Source organism: Aspergillus homomorphus (assembly GCF_003184865.1).
Source record: "Aspergillus homomorphus CBS 101889 unplaced genomic scaffold BO97scaffold_11, whole genome shotgun sequence".
In the NCBI taxonomy this organism is placed as follows: Eukaryota; Fungi; Ascomycota; class Eurotiomycetes; order Eurotiales; family Aspergillaceae; genus Aspergillus; species Aspergillus homomorphus.
The window spans coordinates 389,511-407,577 of NW_020291897.1; the positions used below are offsets into that span (position 1 = coordinate 389,511).

The 18,067-nt window shown below is 52.5% G+C and overlaps 8 protein-coding genes across 8 annotated transcripts; 3 read left to right on the top strand and 5 right to left on the bottom strand.

Annotated features, from left to right (window-relative positions):
• Positions 1-185: 185 nt before the first annotated feature.
• On the bottom strand, positions 186-1,345 carry BO97DRAFT_433382 (kinase-like protein; the record flags this gene model as incomplete). Its single annotated transcript, XM_025697595.1, has 6 exons — positions 186-329; positions 364-501; positions 627-844; positions 907-947; positions 1,038-1,193; positions 1,251-1,345. 6 exons carry the CDS (start codon positions 1,343-1,345, stop codon positions 186-188), a joined length of 792 nt encoding a protein of 263 aa, XP_025552996.1.
• Positions 1,346-1,513: 168 nt separating this feature from the next.
• BO97DRAFT_469502 (serine protein kinase) lies at positions 1,514-3,116 on the top strand. The gene is made up of 5 exons (XM_025699849.1): positions 1,514-1,747; positions 1,794-1,952; positions 1,991-2,246; positions 2,305-2,368; positions 2,444-3,116. The coding sequence occupies exons 1-5, from the start codon at positions 1,527-1,529 to the stop codon at positions 2,926-2,928; spliced, it is 1,185 nt and encodes a 394-aa protein (XP_025552997.1). The 5' UTR covers positions 1,514-1,526; the 3' UTR covers positions 2,929-3,116.
• BO97DRAFT_27794 (uncharacterized protein) lies at positions 2,744-3,933 on the top strand. The gene has a single exon (XM_025691038.1). It carries the CDS (start codon positions 3,235-3,237, stop codon positions 3,886-3,888), a length of 654 nt encoding a protein of 217 aa, XP_025552998.1. The 5' UTR covers positions 2,744-3,234; the 3' UTR covers positions 3,889-3,933.
• A 963-nt stretch (positions 3,934-4,896) lies between these two features.
• Positions 4,897-5,520, top strand: BO97DRAFT_413062 (uncharacterized protein; the record flags this gene model as incomplete). Its single annotated transcript, XM_025696270.1, has 1 exon — positions 4,897-5,520. The coding sequence occupies one exon, from the start codon at positions 4,897-4,899 to the stop codon at positions 5,518-5,520; it is 624 nt and encodes a 207-aa protein (XP_025552999.1).
• A 500-nt stretch (positions 5,521-6,020) lies between these two features.
• BO97DRAFT_387815 (arabinan endo-1,5-alpha-L-arabinosidase) lies at positions 6,021-8,197 on the bottom strand (the record flags this gene model as incomplete). Its single annotated transcript, XM_025693614.1, has 5 exons — positions 8,081-8,197; positions 6,534-8,020; positions 6,246-6,436; positions 6,149-6,177; positions 6,021-6,080 (listed from the first exon to the last, which is right to left on the bottom strand). Exons 2-5 carry the CDS (start codon positions 7,700-7,702, stop codon positions 6,021-6,023), a joined length of 1,449 nt encoding a protein of 482 aa, XP_025553000.1. The 5' UTR covers positions 7,703-8,020; positions 8,081-8,197.
• A 648-nt stretch (positions 8,198-8,845) lies between these two features.
• BO97DRAFT_366227 (PX and BAR domain-containing protein) lies at positions 8,846-11,307 on the bottom strand. Its single transcript, XM_025692611.1, has 6 exons — positions 11,044-11,307; positions 10,701-10,981; positions 10,380-10,646; positions 9,274-10,329; positions 9,110-9,223; positions 8,846-9,052 (listed from the first exon to the last, which is right to left on the bottom strand). The coding sequence occupies exons 1-6, from the start codon at positions 11,132-11,134 to the stop codon at positions 8,957-8,959; spliced, it is 1,905 nt and encodes a 634-aa protein (XP_025553001.1). The 5' UTR covers positions 11,135-11,307; the 3' UTR covers positions 8,846-8,956.
• Positions 11,308-11,496: 189 nt separating this feature from the next.
• BO97DRAFT_404643 (uncharacterized protein) lies at positions 11,497-12,328 on the bottom strand (the record flags this gene model as incomplete). The annotated part of the gene is made up of 1 exon (XM_025695000.1): positions 11,497-12,328. Exon 1 carries the CDS (start codon positions 12,147-12,149, stop codon positions 11,499-11,501), a length of 651 nt encoding a protein of 216 aa, XP_025553002.1. The 5' UTR covers positions 12,150-12,328.
• A 148-nt stretch (positions 12,329-12,476) lies between these two features.
• BO97DRAFT_341703 (THADA/TRM732 family protein) lies at positions 12,477-17,881 on the bottom strand (the record flags this gene model as incomplete). Its single annotated transcript, XM_025691647.1, has 10 exons — positions 12,477-13,298; positions 13,353-13,973; positions 14,022-14,170; positions 14,226-14,746; positions 14,794-15,104; positions 15,162-15,390; positions 15,437-15,673; positions 15,724-16,693; positions 16,746-17,686; positions 17,778-17,881. 10 exons carry the CDS (start codon positions 17,879-17,881, stop codon positions 12,477-12,479), a joined length of 4,905 nt encoding a protein of 1,634 aa, XP_025553003.1.
• Positions 17,882-18,067: the final 186 nt, after the last annotated feature.

Genomic DNA, 18,067 nt, shown 5'->3' on the forward strand with positions numbered 1-18,067 from the left:
CGTTTACTACCATCTTTGAATCGTGCTTTCTCTTAGATCAACTTAACCCAGGAAACCTTCCTAGATCATTCGTCCAAATCACAATCACTGGGATGCACAGATGTACACCTTCTACCCAGAATATCAGCCCTCTATATTCATCCCTCTACAACAACGGGCATCCGCCATCTCCTCAAACAAATCACTCACTCCCCTCGAAACCACCCATCCGCAAGCAACTCCCGCGCCGAAGGCCTATCGCGCGGATCCAGCCTCATAACCTTAAGCACAAACTCCCTATCCTCCCGACAAATCTCCCGCGCGGTAGTCTGACGGAACGGCCTCAGCGTCTCAGCAGGACTATGCGACATAACCCAAGCCAACACCGGCCAGTCTCTGCGGGTCCGCGATCTCCTCATACGACTCGGGAAACGGCCCGAAGCACCGATGATGTTTCATCTGGATCCTGGGATTGTATTCGTCGTGCTCGACGCTCACGTCCGGCTTGAAGATGTGGAAGCCCTCGCCATAGAGGAGGCTTATGAGCTGTGTAGCAGATGGTTAATAGGGGGTTTATTTGTGAGTTACCGAAACCCGCCCCGCCGGCTCGATATGGTGTGGTGTAAGGAAAGGAAGGAAGAACTTACCGTCGCGCCGAAAGACCATATATCCGTTGCAGTGTCCCACTGCATCTGGAGCTGCGCTTCGGGGCTCCGGAAGATAGGCGTCCCGATTGAGTCGCAGCGTTGCGCGTACATTGAAGTTTTGGGCACCGTGCTGCCGAAGTCTGCGAGATGGATAGCGCTAAAGCGGACGCCGTTGTTGCCGCCTCCGTAGTTTAGGAGGATGTTGCTTGGTTTGATATCTTCATCGAAGTTCGGGTCGATTCGGAGGTTCGTGCCATGGGGGAGTTGGATAAGGACGTACCCGTGTGCACGAATCCGTCTGCGTGCAGGTGTGAGAAGTGCCTCTAGCACCCTTTTCGCTGCGTACTTTACTTCTAAGCGGGTAAGGCGTTTAAGGTTCGAGGCTTGGAGAGAGCATCGTCGTCGAGATACTTTAGGATGAGAGTGGGCGGATCGTGGGTGTCCAGGGCTTCGATCAGTGGGCGGATGTAGGGGGTTCGGGCTTGGAAGCGTCGTAGCACGTCGTGTTCGTTTTGGAGGCGGAAGTGTTGGACGCTTTTCAGGAGGAAGGGCTGTTGGGTCTCGTTTCTGTTGTTATTGTTAGGTGAGGTAGAGTTATTCTAGGGGCAGAAGATTGGACTATACTTGGCGAGCCAGATACATTCTTGTAGTTGTTTGGTCACTGTATAGACACCTGTTCGGCCTTTAAAGATCTGGCCCGGTGATAGCAGGCCTGCCATATTATTGGTGAAGAATAACCACAAGAATGGATAAGAGATTAGTGTTCAGCTTTGAAGCAGGCTGACAGAGATCAGAGAACAGGGATGTGATGCCCGCGCGGGGAGGAAGCGGTACGCGAACGCGGTGCATCACTTCACTTGGACATTCCACCCCGCAACACAGCGCATCTCGGTCGCAGCCATGAGTACATCGCCTCCTCCCACTCCGCCATGGAGGGCCCTAGCAGATGACGAGCGGAGATTCAAGCCAGTCACCTTACCTTGTGAGTGGGCGGAGGATTATCGCCCCGGTGGTTACCATCCCGTTGTTCTCGGCGATGTCTTCAACAACGGCCAGTACAAGGTCATCCGGAAGCTCGGGGAGGGCTCCTACTCAACCGTTTGGCTCGCTCGTGACCTCAAGTAAGTTCATCTCGCGCTTGGGATAATCATTACTTATTCCCCTAAGAAACAGTGGATATGTCGCGCTGAAGATTCTAGTGTCTGAAATCACGGAATCGACCACCGAGCTACGGATTTTACGCCACATTAACGAAGCCGCACCAGCAGAAGCCGGTGGGCATATCACGCGACTGCTAGACGAATTCAAACATCGCGGCCCCATGGCGTCCACAGGTGCCTGGTTTTTGAGCCCATGGGCCCGAGTGTGAACAGTATGGTCGAGGAGCTCCCGCAGTTCAATCCTCGCAGGCTAGAAATGAAGGTTCGCTATCCGCTTGGGATGGCAAAGAGCATCCTCAAACAATCATTGCAGGCGCTGGCTTTTCTCCACCAGAATGGTCTCGCTCATGGGGACTTCCAGCCGGGGAACATGCTTTTAACTCTGAACGATATCGACTCGACGCCCGAGGACGTGCTTCGGCAAGAGGAAGATGTACAAGCTCGATCAATCTCGCCTCCAGTATAGAGGCTGGACGGCAGACAAGATAAATGGGCTCCTCAATCTTTGCATCGCGCAGCCACTGGTGCCTTTCACCTGTTACTCCGAAGGTCTTAAGATCAAACTTTCCGATATGGGCGGCGGTTGGTCCTTCCGTTTTGTTTATGAGTCTTCATTCGTGGCTGCAATCTATGCTCATACCTGCCTACTCTGAACAGCATATTTCTTTGACGACCCGCCAACAAAGCCGGTGACTCCACTTGGACTTCGAGCTCCGGAGTTGATTCTTACCGGAGCTGTCAACAATACCGTTGACGTCTGGAGCTTTGGCTGCCTCGTCTTTGAGCTTATTACTGGACAACCCCTTTTTTGTGTCCCAGGAGACGAGGATGAGGATGACGATCACCTTCTCTCCCTTACCGCCCGGCTCGGCACCTTGCCTGACGAGTTATTCAAGCATTGGAAAACGTCTTCTCTCTACTTTACACCCGAGAGGAAGCTCTTCAACTGTCAGCTTGGAGGAGTCGCCCCCGGGGAGGAACCGCTGATGCTGGAAGAGCCGTCTATGGAAGAAGCATTCGATCAGGCAGAGCCCGAACTTGACGAGGACGAAGCACGCAAAGTGAAGGCACTCATTCGATGGATTTTACAATATCACCCCGCGAAGAGACCTTCGCCTGCGCAAATCTTGTCGGATTATTGATCCTGCGGACTAGTTCACGTCTTCTACAGTTTCTACAGCGAACCCCTTGGAGCCGTATACAGGAGGTGAGTGATATTGCGAGAGAACATATCAAGCTGCGTCTGGCGGAAAATACATCCTGGAGAGCTCAAGAGATATTGGTTCTATATGACTGACTATATTACCTGTCTATGTATCGGAGATACCTGTAACGAAAAATAAAATACATATTCAATCCATTTCGATTCGATCCTGTTTACACTGTCTATTCCACCACCGGTTATAACCATCGCACCACCTCATACTCATCCATGACAAAAAACAACCATGACAGCCCCAAAACCAATAATCCTCCTAATCTCCCTCGCGCACCGCGATTTCCAAGACGAGATGTACGCCTCCCTCTTCGACGCGCTCTCAGCATCCGCACAGGTGAAGCGCGCAAAAACCGGCCCAGCCGCCATCCAACACCTACTAGGAGGCAACAACAGCAACAACAACATCCCTGTCCCCAGCACAGTAATAATAACAGACGAAGGCCTCACGCAACGCCGCCACGCTGACGTCTTACGCAAGTTGAACGAGTACGCCCAATCCGGCGGCCGCGTCATCGTCGGCCTGCACTTCCCCAGCTTCACGCTGATGAACGCCTTCGACCGCTTCTTCGGTGACGGCTTCGGCCTGCCCTGGACGCACGGCACCTACTACCGTACCGTCTGCACGCTGAATCCGGATTGTGTGTGGCCGGTCCCAAGGGATGCTGCTCTGCCTGGTCCGTTTAGTGTCAAGGCGCTGCATGTCAAGGGTGCGCGGCCTGAGGAGAGGCTGCTTGTTCCTGCTCCTGGGCAGCCGCTGGATGCGGAGCCGGGGCAGGCGGCTATTGCTTGTGCGCGAATTGGCAGCGGGTCGTTGGTTTATTGTGGGGATGTGAATGTCGAGGTTGGGTCTGTGAGGTTGGTTTTGGCGCTTTGTGGGGTTTAAGTTCTCTATGAGAGAATCGAGGGGGAAAGGGGTGGATGAAGGTTTAGAGGAATGGCGGGGAGGCAGGTATTTTGCTCTCTTATTGTTGTGTCAGGTTGCAAGGGGATTTGTATCGGTCGATGCTTCGACTGGACTGCTGGGTTTGTGGAAGTGAGCGATGACATCGAGGTAAGTACTGTGGTGCGGGATGGATGATTGATGCGTCCAAGGATCTATAGGCTGGATAATAAAAATAGACACTAACATGAGAAGAATGGAGTTCGCTTGTGACTCGGCAGCAGATTAGTGGTTATCTCTTTGAACTCATTTACTGGAGAGGATATAGACTATTCCGTGCTAGAAAGAACAAGAATCGAGGGACCACCAATGAGATTTAACTAACTTTCCCACACTTCTTGTATGTCCGGCAAACATGACATATTAGCGCAAGATCTGCAAGAGCCTCAAGTGATAAGCAGTATACGAGACCCAGTCAGCTGGTAACGTCCCGAGTGCCTTAAGTGGCTCTGCTATAGATAGCAAGGCTTCCTATAGATTGGCCCATGTGGAAGGGAACAAAGGACCCTGCGAACAATGCATGACAAATGCACGTTGCCTGTGCTGTCATGCAACGAGTGCCAATTTCTCAGCAATAACAAGTGATAATCCTTGCCAAAGAAGTTAGTAGGGGGAAGAAGTGACAGACTGACAAAGAGCAACACCCCCCAAATCCCAATCAGGAAGGCACGGGACTTGTTCACGCATTGTCTCTTGTTCCCTGTCTGCCTGCCTGACTTTTTCTTCTTCTTGATCGAAGCCCCCTCCCGCCTCCTCACTTCTACTTCAATTCTGCTTCTGTCTCAATGAAATAATTTAATTCCTCGTCCGTTCTTCTGTCTTGTTGACTCGTACATCCACTCGACCTCCAGTCCCATAGTCTACAACCCCAGCAACAACACAATACCCCAACCACAGCAGTTACCATCACAAATAAATACACCACAAGAAGACCGAACAAGATCAACAACAATGCCATCAACACACCCTCAACCCACGCCCCGACCCAAAACCAAACACCCCTCAGCATCCCACCTCCCCATCTCCCCAACAACACAAAACCCTCGAGCCAACCTCCACAACTACACCACCACCACCACCACCACCACCAAGCCCACAACAATAATCAAACCCAAGAGCACAGCAGAGCATCATCCCAAGCCTCACCCCAACCGAACCTCCCACACCCACACCCACCAAATCACCATCCCGCCCCGCCACCGCGAGCTCTCCCTCACCGATAGCGAGATCAGCATTCTCGATTTGGGGCCCAGTCTGCTTGTTCTGGGTGAGGAAGCGGATGGGAAAGTGCTAGCTCACGGGGTGGAGGGCTTGGATTTGAAAATCGAGAGGCGGGGAGGGTCTGGGTCTGGGGCTGGGTCTTTGGATGGGTATTGTTGGGATCGGGGTCAGCTTGCGGGTGAGGAGGGAGGTGGAGATGTCCGGGGTCCAGGGCGAGGGCAGATGCAGATGCAGATGCCTGTTCTGAGGGGTGAGAAGGGAAGGAATGAGAAGGGAAAGACGGCGATGGGCCACCATGCTCAGCCTTCTGGAAACGGGGAGGGTTGCGGTCTGGGAGGTATTCTGGGGATTTAGATTGAAGAAAGGGGGGTGTAGATGTGGATGTTCTAGGGATTGGTTGTGAGTAGGGTGTGTGGACTGGATATGGATGGCAGGGGATGTGGTGAGTGAGGTGGATCTAATACGCGGAGGACGTTTCTTGGTGCTGGATTAGTGGATTCTGTCTTGAAGGGCTGAGGCGGGATAGATTGTTGAATATCTCTGTTGGTGGTGGTGAGGGCGTATGATGAAGCCTGTGGGAGTTGTGTCCGTGTATATGTACGCTTGCTACTGCTAGAGGTGGTCTGTTATACACGAATGTAAAGTCCAACCTCTTCTTCATAAAGTCGTACTACTAATCGAGTCATAGGACAGACATAGCACAGACGTCATTTCCTGCAGCAGTCGAAGTCGTTCGTTATCGAGGAACATTTATGCAAAATTCTAATATACCATGGTCTATCCCGTGCAAAATCTCACAGCCAAGAAAAGAACGTCGTCTATAAGCAGCCCCAGGCCACTATTGAATCCCTCCTCTACACCGGAACAGGCCAGCCATCCACATACGTCAAGGTGTTATACCCCAATCGTGCCTCCTGTCGAGACGATTGTCAGCTATCTTCCCTCCCTCACATGCAGCCAACACAGCGAAACACAGACTTACATGGAAATCATACCCCACCGACCGATTTACTGCCAGCACCACCAATCAGCACCAGAACGCAATCAGACCGCAAGGCTTGACGCAGAGCAAGACTCACGGTAATGATAATAAAGCACATCGACCTCCACGCCGCTCTGCAGATCGACCAAAACCCCCTGCCCACCAGGGGCATACACCTCCGCATTCGACCTGTAGACGATCTCGCCGCCGCCCTGCACGAGGTCGCGGCCCTGCCTATCTACAAACGGGCCGCGCGGGCTCAGCGATCGTCCCACGCGGATACTATACCTACAACCCATCATTAGCCGAAGCGCTCTGACACACTCCCCCTTCCCCCCACGACTACACCCTAGGGGAAGCGAAAGCGAAGGGGAACAGAACATACTCCAAACCCTCCCTAGGCAACCTCTCCGGCTTGAACCCGCAACACTTCCCCCAACTAAACCACAGATAATACCACGGCTTGCGGAAAGAGATGAACGCGCCTTCCACGGGATGCGAGCCCGTCGGATCACCGCAGATACCGTTAGATTTCGGGTTGGGCGCGTGGATGGCGCGCGGCTCGTGCGCAAGGTGCCGCACCTCGGCGTTACCCGTGTAGGTCGTCGACAGGAGGTCCGCGGCCAGCGGGATCTGCCAGATGCCTGTCCAGAAGGAGCCGAAGGTGAGGTATGCTTGTTGATTTCGGGGGTTGTCTGTGGGATGCGTGTCTTGGGTTGCGTCGTCGTTGTCCGGTCCAGCTTGCGATCCTTCCTCGGCTCTGCGGGGAGCGGGTTGCCTACTTTTTTCTTCTTCTTCTTCTTCTTCTTCTTCGGACGGCCCCAACGCAACAAGAACACTGGCGTCGATCGCGTTCGCCCGGTCAAACGGGTACAGCGCCGACCCCGGCCCGACCCCCGATCGAACAATCACCCCGTGGTCCGTCCACCCGCCGGGCCCCGGGTGCGCCGACGTCGCTACCCCGATCGCGCTGCGTCGACACCCGCTGTGGCTCGTCGCGTAGTAGCAGTAGTACGTGCCGTTGTGCGCGACCACCGTCGGCGCCCACGGCGCTTTGCGGTCGCCGATCGGGAGCACGCTGTCTGCGTCTAGCACGCTGCCGACGTGCGTCCATGGGCCTGAGAGGGACGGCGCCGTGTGGATGGGGATGTGCGGGCCCGAGCCGTAGGCGTAGTAGGTTTGCGTTCGGTCGGGGTCAGCTTTGGAATCGGTGTGCGGGAGCGTGATGATGCTGGGGTCGTGGATGTGCAGGTCGGTGGGGTTTGTGGCGGGGTACAGGGGGGAGACATTCGGGTGCTGGTCAATCTCACTCTCAGTCTTGATGTCATCGTCGTTGTTAGTGGTGTTGTTAGGATCGGATGGTGAGCGAAAGTGGTTGCGGAGGGTATAGACAACCAGAAAGAAAAGTGACAAGAAAGCGGAGATGCGGAGGATGCGTCGCAGCGTGGGACGCGAAAGTAAAGGCGCTGCTTTACTGCTGGGCTCTTCGTCGAACTCGGAGTATGTAGATCCCATGCTCAGGAGACGCGGCCGGGTGGTGGCGGTGGTGTTCATCCTGTCGAGCGGGAGTAAAGAGACGAGCTCGCAAGGTGTTCATTGCATTGATTGTGTTGCGGAGTGAACATGTGAGCAGCGCTCAATCCAATGCTGGGAGGTTGCAGATCAGAATTGCAAGTCTGGATCTTAGTAAGTGGTGATGTGATGGCCGACAGTTAGTCAATGCGACTCGGGCCAACGGCTGCTGCCTATCTTCAAAGATGCAACCCCGAAGATATGCCAGCGGATGAGGCCAGGCCGTGTAACAAGTGAGGAGTAGCTTAAAGGGAACAAGTCGATGCTAAGCATTCGGTTCCTCCTACAGGATCGCAGCATCTGCCGTCATGGTCAGTGATTGTGTCGCCATTGGCTATCGAGACCAGTTTCTGCACGCACCAAATAGATTAGATCCCTGACTGAGTCTCCGACCCGCTCTGCCAAGCCCTTCCACAGTCACTTTTAAAGTCTCTGCAGTCAAGCATAAGCCGGTACTGTTCGTTGCTCACAGGAGCTGAGCCAGGTTCACGTAGGTCGAACGTGATGAACAAGTCGGTGCGACGGGCGGTAATTAATCAATGGCCCGAAGCGGTGGAGCCGAGATTGTTCCTATAATAATGACTAGAGTTGACTCCTTCAGAGGAGGCCCGAGTGCAACAGAGGCATGCGACGCACGATTATAAGAGTATTTTATCGATTACCTTTCCAAGCACCTCTTATTAACTGAGCGAAGCAAGGCAGCAAGGCAGCCTCGGGCAACAAGGCGGCCCCAGGCAGCAAGGCAAGAAGGCAAGCAAGCAACTGAGCAAGCAAGCGAGGCAGCAAGGCCTCTCACCAAACACCTCCCACCAAGCACCTCCTACCAAAAGAGCAAGCAAACAACGCAAGCCTTGAGCCCGCCTCTCACCAAGCAACCAAGCAACCAAGCAAGGCGGCCTTCCCCCCGTTTTCGAGCTGGTTGACGCGGTAAGTAGTGCGCAGAAAGGAAGTCACGTGCATTATCATCCGCTAGCCTTCCTGTAGCCAACCAGAACGCAGCTTAGGAGTTCTGCGAGGGACAGGACACAATATAGGGCTCCGCGCTTACGCGCGTCACAATAATACCTTAAGAAGATCTGGAATTGAGACATCACTGCATTGGAATTGCAGATATTGAAGACTGTAAGCCACCAAAGGCCCTAATGGCGAATCTCCGAACATTTCTAAATCATAAACACCAACGCCCAGCGCTTTCCCTTCTCAACGCTGCGCCAAACCGCAGACCAACACCGATGACTACCGCACTTCGATCTTCTCCACCTCGTCTTTCGCCTCTGTCCACGTCTCCAAATTCTTTCGCGCCCAGTCCAAGTGACACCGCGCATAGGCAACCTGTCCCAGCCATTGTTAGCGCAAGATTCAACCTCGTTCAAATGAAGAGAGACCTACCATATATCGACGAAGATCCATCTCCTGATCTTTCTGGAAGCGTTTCAGATCTTGTAACACCCCTGCGCTCGCGTCTTTCACATCTTTTTCGGACACTGTTAAGGCTTGCTCGAGCTGTGAAAGCATTAGTAGCAATTCGATAGGGGCACAAGCGTTCAATATACCTGCTGCAAACTCTCTTTCGTCTTGCCTATCTGATCGCGACGAGTCCGTTCGGGGTCGACATCCACAAACCCATGGACCGCATGACTGATGCGACCAAAGATCTTGTTGGCCACAAAAGTGCCACTAGACGTCTTGCGGTGTGCGGGAGGCGACGGCGGGCCAAAGTCCGGACGGCGGTGCGAGGCGGCTTGAGGTGCCGAGGGATGCGAGCTGATCGACTCGCCATGAGTGGGGGGAAAGTCCGAGTCCACCGAAGCATTGTCTTCGTGGCTGGCAGGGCGGCCTTCATTTTCAGGCCCACCAGGAGCACTGGCGGCCGACGAGGCCGACAGCGACCGTTGGGTCCTCGTCGTGGCACTCTGGGGCGTGGAGCGGTTCAAATATTGCTCAATCCGCTGTGCTTCCATTTCACTGCGCTCAAGTGACTCGAGCAATGCCTTCTTCTTAGCCAGTTCATCTCGAGTCATTTCCTCCTGTACTCGCTTGAGGACTCGATACCGCAGAACGCTGCGTACTACGCTAGCGAACTGCGCGCTCTCACGCATAGGCTCTGCGAAGCTCGCGCTCAAAGCGGCGGAAAGCTCCTCCGTCTCGATATAAGACGTGTCCGCTGCCTGGCCCACTCGTTCGATAGCAGCTGCCACAGTCGGAGACTGCTCTGACAAAGAGAAACCATTGTACCGTGCCCCTAGCTCCATCAAGTCGGCCGATAAGGACGACAAGTGAGCAAGAGTCCGGCGGTTGACCTTTTCGATATTACCCTGGAGAAGCAGCTCCAGCTCACGGGTTGAGGCTTCGAAATTGATGAAGTAGGGGTCCAGCTCCTTCTCGCTCAATTTTCGCGACTCGGGTGGGAAGCGACCGAGAACATCTTGACTTGGAGCATCGTTCGGGGTGCCGGATGGAGCAGTCCCAGACGCCGACTTGAGCTTCGCCGAGGCCGCGGGTACCGGTAGCCAAGCATGAGCGGGTGTGGGGTTGGCAGGATCGAGAGGGGGAGCTTTGAGGTTGTTTTTGGGGACTGAAGATGCGGGGTGAGAATGAAGTACTTCGCTCTGTAACATATTAGTATGCGTAACGCGAGTATGTCAGCATCCGCACCTACCCAGCTGACATTGGGGTCCAGGAACCTCCACCAGACTCCATCTTCACGAATCTCCTTCATCCGACGACATCGGTTCAGAAAGACGGCCAGCATTCGTTTCCGAAGATCGATGATCGCAGTGTCTTCTTTGGCTTTGGTGGGTTTGGCGGCGTAGTCTGCCATGGTGTGCTTCTCCGGAATCGGCGGAACGACGAGGGTGGGATGAAGATTGACGAGGGTTTGGCGCAGCGATGCGAATTCCGAGTATCGTCTCCGGACCTCGAGATCCTGTACACCATTAGCTTTGTTAAAGTGAATAGCTGGCAGTAATCATTGCCGTACTCCCGTGCGTATCGTGTAGACAATGAAGCTCCCTCCGCCCTCATGGTTCTTCCCAGCCTCGGTGATGAGGATCGGCATCTCCGGATTCTCGTACAGAATCTGCTCTATCCGGCTGTCGTAGACGTTCTTGCGCATGTATCCTTGGCCGGTGTGCTGGGTGGTATAAGCTCCATGATCATCCTCGTCGCTTAAGTCTTGTTGTTGCGAAAGGAAATCCGGTGGGTCTTGGGTGGACGAGCGGCTAGAGGGAGACGGAGGGGTGTATTCGCGATCGTAGAGAGCTTAGATCATATTAGTGACCAGCGTAGGTACGAGGCGCGAGCAAACATAGGGTGACCCATACGAGGAGAGAGATTTGCTGAATGCAAGGATTCCGACAGATGCGCCTCAGTGTCGAATGCGCCGTACGGGTTGTTATCCTCGTCGTTCCACATGGTGTCGCGGTGGGGGCTGGGCAGAGCAGCCTTGCTAGTCCTCAGCGGGCAGGCAGAGTACGGGGGTCATGGAATGAGATTCAATTCAGTGGAAAGATTAATGGCTCTAGCCAGTATGTGAGTAGATCAGTTGATGAGAGCGACAAGCATAAGAAAGGAAGACAGACAGGAAGAGGTAGCGAGAGAGAGAGAGAGAGAGCTAAAGGAAGGAGCATTGACTGGAGTCGGCGGCAGGAAAGTCACCGCCTGGAGATTCGCGGGGATCAACGTCACTAACTCCGGTCGCCCACAGAAACCATCTCCGCCACAGTATTTTACTAAGAGAAGATCTACACGGCAGGAAAAGCTTCAAGCTTCCATCACATTACCACTCGGTGGTCTGAGGCTCACCAGCCGGATTTTTGTCCGCCGGCATTTCCCACTCATTCTCTTTATTAGCTCGATGATCAACCTTGCTCCCTGCTCTCGAGTTTCTATGCTCCGCGAATGCAGCTTGCAGGTTGCCTCTGAGTTCCTCCACCTCCTGCTGACGTTCAGGCGACTGCTTCCATGTCTGAGACTGAGGCTGATGCCAAGAGGAGGGCGGCGATTGATTCGGGGTTTGAGGAGCAGGAACAGGGGCAGGAACGTCGTGAAAAGGATGAGGTGGATTGTTATCATTATCGTCATTAGGAAATGTTGTCGGCCACTGATCATCATTCTTCTGGGTCTCCACTCTGCGTTCTGTATCGCGCTCGCGCCTCGGAGGAGCTCGTGTAGCCTGTTCGGGTATCGCCTGAGGAGCTGGATTCAGACGGTCATTGCCTGATTCTCTGACACGCACTTCCACCCAGCGTCTCCCTCCGGCTCTGGTGTTCGACTGGGTGAGGGTGACCAGCTCGTGAGCCCCTTGACGATGTCTCACTCCGCGGTCTCTGAGCTGCTTAGACCACCATATGTTGAAGAGGTAGGCGCCGACTATGAGAGATAAGAGCAGAGGGAGGAGAATAGCTGCGATCACCGTGTTACCGTTCATCTCGGTGTCCGGCGTGGGGTGACTGCTTCTAGTCCAAGTCAGTTTTAAGAGACGTGAGAGTAGCCATGCATCAACACACGATTATAAAAGCCGCGTGAAGCGTAGTTGAGAGGCTAAGAAATTTCTCAAGTGCGCGTTGGCTTTCGCGGGGCATAGAGTGAAGAGTAACAAAGGCCCAGTTTGCGAGACCCATGGCAGTGGGTCAGGAGACCGCTGTGAAAATTGTATATTGAATTCTTCTATCATGAATATTTTAGCTTTCGTAAGGGTGAATCATTACTACCCTCCACTCCTCGGACCTTTTTCTATACCTCTAATAACACAAAATCAAGAACACTCCAATGCCGCCCGAATGCGCGTAATCCAATCGTTATGTACCAATGACGCTTGCCCATGGGCGAGCAGGACTTGAAGCTTCTCCTTCAGACACGCGACACGTTCCTGCCCCAGAAGCTTGGAGGCAGCGGAATCTTTGGAGACCGTAACAGTAGCCAAGGCAAAAAGCCGCACACCCAGAGTGAATGTTTCAGGCTTCGAGACCCAGCCTAACAGTCCGTCTTTTCCGGCAGGGTTTGCAAAAACATTTGCGAAGCAAGAAAGGCCATCTGATACCCATATAAAAATTGCCTGGATCGAGGCCTCATCGTATGACGTTTCCGTTAAGCCGATCAGTCGCTTGGTCCAAGCATCAACTTCACGAACGTCGTCGATGAACAGGTTCTGCTTCTCCTCCTCAAACAAAATTGTACTCTCCTTTCTAAGCTCGGAAAGAGTGGTAGAGACGGGCACAAACCGGGTCGTGAAAGTGCTGATCCGAGATTCTGAACCGACGATATAGGCAACGGCCTTCTTGGAAAGGAGCTGCGAGTTGTTGTAGCTTTCAGCAATGAAAACGGAAAGAAGCTCGCTGGCGTTCGATGGAGATAGAGCGACAGCCTTGGACCGGGATGCTGAAGAGTAAGAAAGGACCCATGAGGCGGTCGGAGCCGCCAGGTCACGCAATTCTTCATCGTCATCGTTCAACATATCATAAAGGACCAGGTAGATATCCAAGAATGCCTTGTCAGTAAGCGGAGGCTGGCCTGCAGGACGCAGAATGCGACCGAATGCTGAGATCGACAAGACCGCAGCAAGACGTGTAGTATATTCCTATAATTTATTAGCATGTGTGGTACAGACAAGTCCGATATTCGATTGACTTACTGTTTCTTCTTGCATGGCAAAGCGGAGTCGGGTTGCCCACTCGTTGATGTCGTTTTCAGAGTTCTGATTGTTGGAGGCGATAGCTTTGGCGGCAAGAAGACTGCCATGCAGTTGTAGCTCAGCGTCAGATCTGTCCCGATTCCAAATGTGCTGACTCGAGCCATGTTTGAGTTGTCCTTCTAGTGCTCCCCACGGAAGATCAATCTGGGGGAGGGTCTCATTGTGAAAGTCGAAAAGAGCTTGCAACTTCGAAGCCAAGCACGAAATGGCTATCGCCTTGACCTCTTCAGGGTAGTCTCCTAGGATGACAGAAGAGTACAGGTTGATTAATGTCTTTCCATACTGATCTCTTTGTCCGAAGATCTCTTGCAGCCTCTCCAACAACCACTGACCAGCATTGGGGTCGAAATTCGAAACTGTCCGAAGTAGAGGCTCCAGGTCGTTGACTTTCCCTGCAATAATCAACTGCAAGATTGAAACCCACGAGATCGCACGACGGAGGAGGGAGGAAGCACGAGTTGTGCTCAATGACTTCCAGGTTGGATGGTTTGGGTCGAATACAAAGTCCAGGATATCCTGGAAGGCATATTCATTCGCAACAAAGTCCAAGGTAGATGCCATCTTGTCTGTTGTGATCGTTAGCCATGTTTGACTTGTATTCGCCGCTACCAGCTTACCCTCAGAGCCGCAATCGATACTCTTTTCAATTGTGTCGCTCATAATTTCCAGAAGAGTAGTTGCAATGAAAGGAGACTCCGCAAGAGGGAACGACGCGGCGAAGATATCTCTTATCGTGGAGGATACTACATCGATGTTCTCTGCGTAGCGTCAGCAGAATGTTCATATGAAAGTTGCCTACGCGAGAAGACATACCGTTCCAGAAAGCGACGGAACTCGATGCAAACCGCCGAAGAGAGTATTTGATGCACAATGCTTCGCCGTGGAGGTAATCCTGCGTCTTGGAATCCCTCTCAGAACCCATCAAGGCCTTGACGTTAATCAGAATATCACCGCGGTGCAACAAGGATGCATAGACTCGAGCTGCGTGCTCCCTAATTCCCCATACGGGGCTTTTGAGCTGCTCCCGGACCAGACCACGCAGAACCTCATCTTGAGCGCCAGTCACGTCAGGGACCTTCTCAGCGATTAACTCTAGGGCTGGGAAGACACGTTCAGTTACCATCGCGGTGTCAGTTTGTTCGGCGGAGTTGTTTTTATCTGTTGGGGTGAGCAAGGTGGGGAGAAGTTCAAACAGGCCAGGGTATTTCTGGAAGGTAACTCTAGCGCCGGGTTCAGATCCAGATTCACCACCAAATCCTAGATCGGTGCCGGTGCGACACATGCGTGTCAATAAAGCACGGAACAGCATGAGACCAGAGTTGCGGAGAGCCCATCTACAGGAGTTAGTTTCAAGAAGGAGGTCATGCAGAGGAAAACTCACATGGGAGAACCGAGACGTTCAGCCGACAGATGCAGAGCAGGCATGATAAATGGTTCAGTATGCGGGCCGAGCTTAGTATTGGTAAAGATGTCTTTGAGGCAGTTCATAGCATGAACTTGAGGCAGCGGCACGTCTTGTCTAGTCTTGTCATGTTGTGCCGGCAAGTGGGAGATTTCGTGAAGCTCCTGTATGACTTGCTGGAACAGTGGCCCGCCTGGGTTTGACGAAAGAATCCCTACAACCAGTGCAGGAAGACCAGCCGAACGACGGGTAAGCTTAGATGCTGATTCGAAAATGGTTTTCTTGGCCTCCTATAACAGATTGTGAGAACGACGTTCACATCATTAATTCACAGAACCAAACCTTACTTGATAGAATCTGTGGGGCAGCTCCGAAATTGCTGGATCGCTCGACTGGCCACAACGTTGGCAGCAGGTAGCGAACGTCTGGGACACCGTTGAGAATGCACCTCTGTGCCGAAGCTCAGCCAGCTGTATGAAGCTCAGAGTTCCCAGCTTATCAAAGTGTTGTTCTGTGAGTCCATTGTCACCTGGAGGGCTATACGATTTGTTGGAAAGCGTGGCGTGGAGCAGAAGACTATACGAGTCAGCGGTGTCTTTGAGGCCATTAAAACATTTCCTACCTCGATTCTCGAAGCGCACGCCAAGAATAAGAAAGGATATCCTTGGGGCCAACACCCAACTCCTCAATAGGATCGTCTGTATGACCCTCTGGAGAGTCGATGCACAGAACAGGCCTAACTTCGTTCCAAATCCGGTCACAAACATGCACAATCCTCACATGGAACGCCCTCCAGTTATCGAAGTTCGTGGACTGATGGGAAACCAAGGAGTAGAAGTTGGGAGTTGCGACAATGTATCTAAGAGTTGAGTTAGCGAAGTCTGCCGAACCTATGCAGATAAAAAGTACCTGAGTGCAGAGATGTAGCCGTGTAAAGGTGCATCACGCATAGAAGAGTTGAACAGACCGCCGGAGGAGGAAAGCTTCTGCTCCAATTTTGCTAGGAGATACTCGACAACCGTAGATTTCGCTTCCCACCACTGTGAGGCAGTAGTTATACTTCCAGACTCCGCAGCACGGAAAAGTATATGGTAGAGACGAGCAACGGTATCTGCATAGTCAGCTCTGCTGGTGTTGCTTGCCATCTGCTCCGCCTTTGTCAAACCATCAATGATCTGAGGTGTCCCTGTCAGCAACTCGCCCTGTGGCTGTAAGTCACTGCTGAAAAGAACTTCACGCGGGAAAAGGTTCAGTAGGTAAAGGGATGTCGCTCGGACTTCCTCGAATGGGTCAAGGAGGAGGTCCACCAACAGCCTGAGCAAAGTTGGCTCGAAGATGTCCATATTGCAAGCCCAGCGACTTTTGTTACCATCTGTAGCGCTGAAGCGGTGATCCAGTCCGGATTCAATGAAGAAAATCAATGTCTTTAGCGCAGCGATATGACGTGGGTAAGAGGCCGTGGGTCGCAAGTCTGCCTTGAGAAAACGGATGTACTCATCCAAGCATTTTCTAGTGACAGAGGAATTGAAGAAGTTCTGTTGATCTTCCTTGTTACTAGTAACCTTTTCGCTTTTCAAGCGATCTTGGTCTTCCAAGATTCCGCCTTTCAGGCGGACCACCAGCTTACGGATCAGACTCAACACTTCTCCTCTCGAATAGGACTCTGATTCACAATGCAGAGAGGGTAACCCATTGATGATGGCTTTCATTGTAGCGGATGATACGGCCTTCGTTGACGAAGGCGCACTGATCAATAGAGACAGTGTCGCTATCCTAATGGTCATATCGCGGTGGAAGAGAAATTGGCCAATCACCTCACTCTTCAAGACGAATGCACGATCAGCGTCAGCAGCGGTCGAGCTTGGTTTGCCAACATAGTCTAATGTCATGAGTGAGAAAGAACACTTCAAATCGACGGGCTTTAAACTTACGATCTTCGTGAACGAGTCCAATCTTCTTTGCTACCTGCAGAGAGGCGAACAACACCATGAACTCAGCCATGGGAGCATCGCTCATATCACAAGAGAGCAGATTCTTGAGAGGAAACCTGTCGATAAATGACCTGAAACCAATCGTATCGACCTCAAAACAAGGCTGGAGGATGTAATTGGACATGTACTCCAAATCGTCCAAGGTTCTTAGTGTGACATGACGGACAGGTGCCACCCAGACAGACAACAGGTGACGGAGATCGGGTGTAGCCTTGATTTTCTGGAAAAAAGCAGCCATAAGATCACCGGATGACGCTGCAAGCTCTGGTTTAGTCGCGCGAGCTAGTAGGCCTAGAGCAAAGATTTCAACTGTCGTTCGTGATGCATCTTGTGCTGGTGTGCTATTCACAGGGGCACTACGGATGTAGGGCGATACATCAATTGATAGCGCCTTACAATCGGCCTGATACATAGGGACCCAGCTCTCATGTTCCGCATGAAGCCAACCGTCGAGAAGTGATATCAGCTCCGAAGGCACAATCGCATTCTTGCGCACGATCATCTCAAGCGACGCGAAAGAAGCTTTAAGACGAGCGCGAGGTTCGCCAAGCATAATGCTGGGGATGGTGAGCTCGACAATCTTCTTCTGGAGTGAAGATCTATCAAATTGCTTGCGGGTTTTAGCCAGCAGCAGGACCAATGACTCCATGACCTGCTTCATTGGCTTGGGCTTGGCATCCTTGTATCGAGTCATAAAGACGTCGAACACAGACAACCAAGTCTCGTCGCAGTAGACGAGTTGCCTTGTGGACTCATGGTTGGACACTAGAGCTGCATCTAGGAAAGCGCTCAAGGCATTACATGCGGCTGTCGTGTGAGAATGCGAAAGAGAAGCGGTAGAATATGTGTCTAGTAAATTATGATAGACCCGGCTCACTTTCCTTTTGGGTATGTTAGGGCATTTGATAAGACAGATAGAAGTATCGGCGACAACAGAGTTTCAACAATTGGAAGAACGAATAGAGGTCTTACTCGGGGTTATCACATGCATGGGTGAATTTGACTAAGGCACCCTTGCCGATTTGCTTGAGGGTATCTTCGGGCAAGATTTGCATATGCTGGGTGATGGGCTCCATCTCTAGGAGGGCGGCATCCACTTGGACGCCAGAATTAGCTTTTCCTGCCATGGACTTAAGGAAGTCGCATGTCCATGCAATGGCAACCTCTGGCAGATTTCAATCTAAAATAAAAAGAAAAGAAAATACTCAAGTTGGGGTAGATAAGTGGCCCGTCTCCCCGCGTTCTTGCTCATCGACTTTTGC